At 45.6% G+C, this 7,500-nt stretch overlaps 4 protein-coding genes across 9 annotated transcripts in view; 1 reads left to right on the top strand and 3 right to left on the bottom strand.

Moving 5' to 3' along the window:
* LOC143319626 (mitogen-activated protein kinase kinase kinase kinase 3-like) overlaps nt 1-7,500 on the bottom strand; it is a 158,724-nt gene that overhangs the window by 35,608 nt on the left and 115,616 nt on the right. The window lies entirely within an intron of this gene.
* Nucleotides 1-7,500, bottom strand: part of LOC143318986 (actin-binding protein WASF3-like) — a 23,794-nt gene that overhangs the window by 8,660 nt on the left and 7,634 nt on the right. Inside the window, exons 1-3 of one of the 3 annotated variants that reach the window (XM_076727537.1) lie at nt 4,069-4,240; nt 587-686; nt 1-12 (exon numbers count right to left, since the gene is read on the bottom strand). The exon at nt 1-12 is cut by the window's left edge and continues 128 nt beyond it. In XM_076727537.1, the coding sequence (XP_076583652.1) occupies nt 1-12; nt 587-588 (14 nt within the window). In that variant the 5' untranslated portion in view covers nt 589-686; nt 4,069-4,240. Of the gene's footprint in view, nt 13-586; nt 687-4,068; nt 4,241-7,500 lie in introns of those variants that run through there. The other 2 variants (XM_076727536.1, XM_076727535.1) reach the window with 2 other exon arrangements.
* opn6a (opsin 6, group member a) overlaps nt 5,866-7,500 on the bottom strand; it is a 4,882-nt gene continuing 3,247 nt past the window's right edge. Inside the window, exon 6 of the mRNA XM_076727538.1 lies at nt 5,866-6,953. Coding sequence (XP_076583653.1) covers nt 6,468-6,953 — 486 coding nt within the window. The 3' untranslated portion in view covers nt 5,866-6,467. The remainder of the gene's footprint in view (nt 6,954-7,500) is intronic.
* The window catches only part of LOC143318989 (EGF-containing fibulin-like extracellular matrix protein 1), an 18,200-nt gene continuing 17,547 nt past the window's right edge, over nt 6,848-7,500 (top strand). For all 4 annotated transcript variants that reach the window (XM_076727541.1, XM_076727540.1, XM_076727539.1 and 1 more), the window contains exon 1: nt 6,848-7,500. This exon is cut by the window's right edge and continues 1,933 nt beyond it. The gene's annotated coding sequence lies outside the window, so the exon portion shown is untranslated.

Here is a 7,500-nt window from a genome sequence, read left to right as displayed (position 1 = left end):
GGCATGGTGAACCTGCAGAGAGGATGTTAAACTCACATTAACAGTCAGCCAGACCTCCATGTTCCACAGCCCTCACAGCTCAATGTCACTTCCATCCTTGCAGACTCTGAGACTTCAAACCTCCTCAGCTGTCCAGTCAAAGACCTTGTTTAAACACAGGTTTTGGTTAGCTGGATAGCTCAGATCCAAACAATACTTTTTGATACTTTAATCTGAGAAACTTAAAACATGTTTTTTCTTCTGGAGTAAACTAATTATCCCTGAAGGATGGAGCACGCTGAGCTGCATTGCCTCTAATGTCCACTAGATGCTGCTGTGACTAAAGACTGGATGAGTATGGACACTGCAAACGTCTCTGTACAAACTCAAAGTGAGTACAGAAAATACAGTCAGACCCTGATGTGGTCCCTGTGGTCCCTGATGGTCCCTGTGGTCCCTGTGGTCCCTGATGGTCCCTGTGGTCATCTGCTGTTCTGATTAAAGCTCAGCGTTGGGGGGGTTAAGGACAGATGTTTGTTGGTGCTGCGACCTCTTCAGAGGTGACATAATTGTGTGTCGGCGGACATCCGGACGTCTGAACACTCACATGATCTGAGCGCTGCAGTCTCAGAGGACATCGCCGTGGTAACTCAGCCAGCCTTTACATCACGCTCTGCTGCCCCCAGAACTCAGCATGGTTACTGTTGCTAGGAGACAGAGTGAGGGGTTTGGGAGGGTCCTACAGTACATTATGTAACTGAGGTGTGAAAAGTGTAATCAGATTACTGCAATCTGGCTGATGAGGCTTCACAGCTGTCCATCCAGAAGAGATGCAGCCTGTCTCTAAAGGACAAAGTGGACTTCAGAGGACACGACTGCAGGACAGAAAGCCACACCAAACCCTGTTCATGATGGATGGACGGATGGATGGAGGGATGCATAGATAGATAGATGGATGGATGGACAGATGGATGGATGATGGATGGACGAATGGATGGACCCATGCATTCCTCTCAGCCTCAGTCGTGACAACTTCATGAGCTTCTTTAATGATAACATTTGAATTGTTGAGACAGAACTCATCACCTCGTTCTCTCAGCTGGAACCACTTTGTCTTCAAACACAGAAACCTGACAAACTGTTAAACCTGATATACTCTATATTTACACTGCTTTGCTCCCATTGACCTTCACCAACTAACTGACTTCTTAATCCAAACCATCAACCTGCCTCTTTTCACCCTTAATTGGCTCTTCTTTATTAGACATGCTCGATCTGCTCGTACCACAGTCCTTTAAAGTGGCTGTGATTGAACCTCTTCTTGAAAAGCCTCCTCTTGATCCAGGGGGTTTTAGCCGACTATAGACCCATATCTCACACTCCTTTTCCTCTGTGCATGCTGAACCAGCCGCGGGGTTCCTCAGGGTTCTGTGCTTGAACCTTATCAGGAAACAATCCATAAATTTTGATTGTTATGCAGATGATGCCCAGTTTTATTTATCAATGAAGCCAGAAGAAACCAATCAGCTAATTAAACTTCACACATGACTTAAAGACATAAAGACCTGGATGAGCTGCAACTTTTTCCTACTAAATTCAGAGTGACTTCATAGTACTCGGGCCTAAACGCCTTAGAAACTATCTGATGACATAGCGACTCTGCACTGGCCTCCATCCTGGTCTGGTGACTTCTAGTCTGTGATTCCTTACTATCAGGTGGGCCCAGTAAGTCTCTAAAGACTCTCCAGCTGATCCGGATCGCAGCTCTCCCTGTGAAATCCAGAACACAAAGACCACAAAGCCTAAACAGAGCTGATTCTATTAAACCACCACAGAAGAAGAAACATGAGATGACATCATTCAGAGAGCAAACGTCAAACAATGGAAACATGATGGAGACCAAACATTTCTGTTAGTTTCATGTGTTCACGTGAAGAAGGTCACAGCCTCCTCATCCTCCTCCACGCACACCTGTTGTTTTCAGCTCTTCACTGAAGAGAGGTTTAGTCACATGATTGATGATGTCATCAACTGGTTTTACTGCTCAGACAACAGGAAAGTCTTTTTACTGTCAGCCTTTCTGGTCTTCAGCCTCAAATCAATGATGTGCATAAAACAGGTGGATGGAAACACACCTGCTGTCGACCACAGTGATAGGATGTTGGCTTTCTGGAGGCGGGGCCTGAGGATAGCAGTTTTTTCTGTTTCCTGCTGTGAAAGGATGAACTCTTTGGATGTGAATGATTCCATGATGTTTGCTCTGGTGCCACCTTCAGGACAAACTTCACCTGTTCAGCTTCACACAGGAATCAGGATGAAGCATCAGGACGTTCTTCATAATGATGATGATGATGATGATGATGATAAAAATGATGGTAAGAGGGAGGAGAAGAACAGGAGAGACATGATGACGCTCCTCCTTTTCTTTCACCTCCTTTCAGAGCCCAGCAGTCACCATGGAAACCAGTCCTGCATGTTGCGAGCATGCTGAAACAGAGAAACACACCCACGACCTGATCCTGCCATCTTTGTGGGGACATTCACTGTTTCTCAACACAGGGCTCAGGCCCCCGTGAGAGGACGCTTCAATCACTGCTGATATCTGATGAATGTGTTGGTTTATTCAGGGGACACGAATAAAAAAGCACATGATCACTGACGGCTTCAGGGAAGCTTAACGTCCAATCACAGAGCTGCATTGAAAGAATCCAACAAATACGAGTTCAAACACTTTAAGAAGAATAAGACGACGTTTAGGTGAGTTTATGTTCAGTCTCCCTCACAGTCTTCCTCACACAGTGTTTCAGTGTCTTGGCAAGAATCTCTTCATCGTCCATCATCGTCCAGCTGTCTTTGTCGTGCGTGAGGCTGAACTGGATTAAAGTGTGATGAGACGTCAGCTAATGTGCTTTGTTCTAAATATTCAGTCTATAACTTTGCATCATCATCATCATCATCATCATCATCATCTTCAAGTCCAAACTCATCCGGTTAAACCAACGTCTCGGCTTTTCTCCATAGCTTCTGACCAGTGCTCTGCTGTGTTCATGCCACAGGCTGCATGTCAGCGAGGTTTTAGAATATGACCATACTGTTAAATTTATCATACTGTTAAATGTCATTTATCATACTGTTAAATGTCATTTATCATACTGTTAAATGCCTCTTATCATACTGTTAAACGACTTTTTATCATTGTGTCATATGCCATTTTTATCTTATCTTTACTGTTACTATCTACTGCACTATTACTGCACTATACTATTTACTATTTGCTATTTATTCTTTTTTTTCTAGTACAGCACCACCAGAGTTGTCTTAAATCTCGTTGTACACCACGTATAATGACTATAAGGCATTCTATTCTATTCTATTTAGGTCCACTGATCTTCCAGAGATGAGGAACAACCTCAGAGTCGGTGTCTCAACGTCCGTCCATCTGTCCTCTTTAGCTTTCAAAAGTTCAGGAACCTGGAGACCAGCTACTCCCTCAAATGTCTCATCATGAAGTCAAAGTGTGCTCTTCGGGTGTTCTTCACACGTTCTTCACAACCATTTGATTATCACTCACCATTTGATGGCTGACATCAACACACACGTGATTCACGTGTAAATGTGTATTTACACACACTCATATAACACACACACACACACATACACACACACACACACACACACACACACACACACACACACACACTATAAGAAGCAGTCTGCCTGCATTACGTCATGTTGTCGTTTCTGCACGTTGTGTGTGTTTATCTGTGGGTTGTGTGTGTGTGTGTGTGTGTGTGTGTGTGTGTGTGTGTGTGTGTGTCCGTCCGCGTGTCCGCGTGTCGGCGCGAGGGTGTGCTCAGGCCTGATCACGCACTCATCGACATGCATCGATCAGCTGATCAGCTGTATTCATCAGGGTCTGAACGGATGACGTCATGCCCGCGACCGTATGCCTGATGGGTCTCTGATCGGTTTCTGAGAGAAGCTGCAGAGACCATCACGGCCCGCAGATCGATCCCCGGTCGCCGTTTCGTCAACATAACAGATCAATCACAAACCGATAAGAGCCGATTACAGATCGATGAGACTCACCGCGGGCTGAGGGGGTTCTGCTGCGGGTCCGGGTCCTTATCGTTCTACACAGACTCCTCCGTCACAGAGCGGCGGACAGCGGACTCATCCTCAGCTCCTCAGACCAGGAGTGACTGCCGAGGGAGAGACAGAAAGGAGGAGGAGGAGGAGGAGGAGGAGGAGAGGGCCTCTCAGCTCATCGGAGCTGCTCGGCTCTTGTCGGAAAACTTCGGCCGATCGGTGATGACGCTTTGAAATCGTGTATTTTTCAAAATCTTCAGTGAAACACAACAAACATGGAAAATACATGAACGATAACTCCAGTAAATGACCAAAGCATGTCCAATGTCCTCTGTCCTTCATCAGCATGGCGGGAAAACTGACGAGATAAGGAATCAAATATATCAGGATCAGAATCTGGATCTGCATCAGGATCAGGATCAGAATCAGGTTTATTGGACACGTACGTGTACACACACACACACACACACACACACACACACACACACACACACACGCACACACACACTCATTTCCCCTTTGACTCTGTCTTTACACCCCTTCCCCCCAAACCTGCACCTCTCACTCCCTCATCCCTCTGCTCCTCCATCCCTTCATCCCTCCATCCCTCTGCTCCTCCATCCCTTCATCCCTTCATCCCTCTGCTCCTCCATCCCTTCATCCCTTCATCCCTCTGCTCCTTCATCCCTCCATCCCTCCCTCCCTTCATCCTGATGTATTATCCTTCATCATCTACGCTCTCCTCCTCCTCCTGGACCTGATGGCTGTGGTCTTTTTTGTGATATTAACCTTCAAACAGCTGACAGTTATGTTCTTCTGGAGAGAGAGAATGAAGCACTTTGTCTTTGTTACTTTGTTATTATCAATATTCATCTTAAATACAAATTAACATGTAATTTACAGTAAAAACTGTTTTCTCTGAACAGGTCGTCACTGATTGGATCAAAATGTTTGAAGTCTTGTGGCTGAAATGTGGCACATTTTAATGAGACCACAAACATTTGAATTAAAGACAGACTTTTAGCCTCCTCTCGTTCAATCAGAGATCAAATCCGTCAGCAGGGAAGAACCGGAACCCGGATCGATAAGACCCGGACCAAAGAGTCCCAGAGCGGATCCTCACTGGACATTAAAGGACTGACATGAGTTCTCCAGAGTCAGGCGACGAGAACAAATCCAACGGGTTGTATCTTCTTCACTGACCTGTCTTAGACTTAGACTTGATTGATCCCAATTTGGGAAATTATTTTGTGATCCTCTGCAAGAAATGCAGGTGTAGAAAAGTGAAGTGTTTTGAATTTAACAGGCAAAACGTGTGTTAAACACAGGGAGGTCTTCAGGGGTCTTAGACCACGTCATTAACATGGAAGACTTAAAAACAAATCTGTTGGAGGTCTCAGAAACGACAAGCACAACATTTAACAGACAACAGAACCAATTCTACAATGTCCTCTACGTTACATCAGCCTACCTACCAGTCCCCACAAGGACAGGGACGGGGACAGGGACGGGAGTCAAGAAGTGAACCGTTCACAGCTGATTCACATCGAGTCAAACTCGTCCTGTTTTCTTTTTAGTTGATTGAAAATTTGATCATTTCTGTCCTTTCTTAGTCAAAGTAAACCGGAACTATTTTAGTCGAGTCAATGAAAACATTCAGTTTAGTTGAGCCAAAACTTTTTTGTCATTTTGTCAAACTTATTTCACAAGAGATTTTCTCTTTTTACCTGATGAAAAACACAGACTGAAGGATTAAGAATGCAGCGTGTAGGTTTAGTGGTTTGATGGTATCAGTTTAGAAAATACACCCACAATCACATGAGCCCAAATCAAATCATTTTACTGATGATGTGAAGGACTTCAGAAACGTGGCAGTAACATGTTGGAGACGTGTTGGAGGTGTAAAAGATGCGTTAGAGATGTGTTGGGGACATGTTGGAGACGTGTTGGAGACATGTGATATGAGAACACGCTGGATGTAGCAGCTGTTCTGATTGGTTTACAGTGGCGTTGGCTGAAAGCCTTGGAGTGTCCAAGTGCGGTGTATCGTCGAGACTTAAGAAAAGCAGTCGCAGAAGAAGCTTCGTCTTATCATGAGCTCTGCTTTGTGTTTGGGGCAGGGGACTGACTTACCCACCTTGAGTCAGTCTGTAATCACAGTTTGGGGTCTAAACCAGAGGACGTGTCCTCAGCTGTGGACGTTCTCAGCTCATCCACATGTTTCTTTACAGTTTGGTCTGATTGCTGTCAGTCTGTCAGCTGATGTGTTTCAGTCTGTCATGAAAATCATGGCTCAGTGGCATCATCGCCCCCTGCTGGTATCTGTCTGAACTGATCAGAAGTCAGTCTGACCTTTCCATCAGACACTGGCTGGTCTGCCTCAAGGTCCGGTGAGTTCATCAGAGCCTCTCACATTCAAACTCAGGGCTGGTCTCAGAGGGACGAGGAGTGTTGATGTAGAACACCTCCTTGTTTACGGGTGGTGGTGTGCACGGTGGGCTTCCCATCCCAGAGTCTGGGCTGGGGACCTGGTTAGGCTGGTTCCCGGGTGAGTATTTCTTCTCCGTCCAGTTCAGAGGAACTTTGAGTCGAGCTCCACCTCCTGCAGCGGGTCGGCCATGGGCGTCGGCCTTTGGCTTGAAACGCTTCAGCTTGACGGTGTCTTTGGCGTCGCGGGTGCACGGCAGCAGGATGGCCACGTCTTTGCGGAACTTGGAACTGAGTCCAAAGTAGATGAGAGGGTTGTAGAAACTGGCAGACTTAGCAAAGAGGCGGGTGAAGATGCTAGTGAGGTTGGGCACGTGGAAGCCCCAGGCGGACCACATGGACACCACAGCATACGGAGACCACGCCAGAATGAAGGCCGTACAGATCACTATGGAAACCTGCAGGAGACAATTGATTATTGAACCCATGAGAAGCTTCACCTCGATCCTCAAACCTCCTGATCCTCTAAAACCAGAAGTCTACATGTTCAGGCGTGCCGTGGTCATCATCACCTTCAGCACAGAACTTTGATATGAGCAGTTTTTTATTGTGTAATAATAAAGATGCTTTGTGAGTCTTAGTTTTTTTTAATCTTCTCAGATTATTTGAAATTAAAACTTTATTCATCTTTTATATTGTGTTAACAAACTCAGTTCATGTCAGTCGTTCTTCCTCCAGACCAGCTGAGTAGCTTCAATATGGAGCTCATACTGAACGGAAACACTGAACACCTGGTGGGTTTTTACAGTGACAGTTCAAATGTGCCAGGCAAGACGGCGTGTCCTCAACAATGTAGACAAAAAGAAGGAAAGGTGGCGTTACTTTGTGTAATTTTACTGTTAACAGAAAGCAAGTAAAAAAGAGATACAGTTTCTAATCTGTGCAGTTCAGCTTTAGATGTCCTGCACACTCCAGATACAGCTGCATGAAAACCTCAGAGGACCA

This window comes from Chaetodon auriga, chromosome 4, assembly GCF_051107435.1.
Source record: "Chaetodon auriga isolate fChaAug3 chromosome 4, fChaAug3.hap1, whole genome shotgun sequence".
Taxonomy (NCBI): Eukaryota; Metazoa; Chordata; class Actinopteri; order Chaetodontiformes; family Chaetodontidae; genus Chaetodon; species Chaetodon auriga.
Note: the sequence above shows the minus strand (reverse complement) of the source record. Positions and strands in the feature narration are given on the sequence as shown.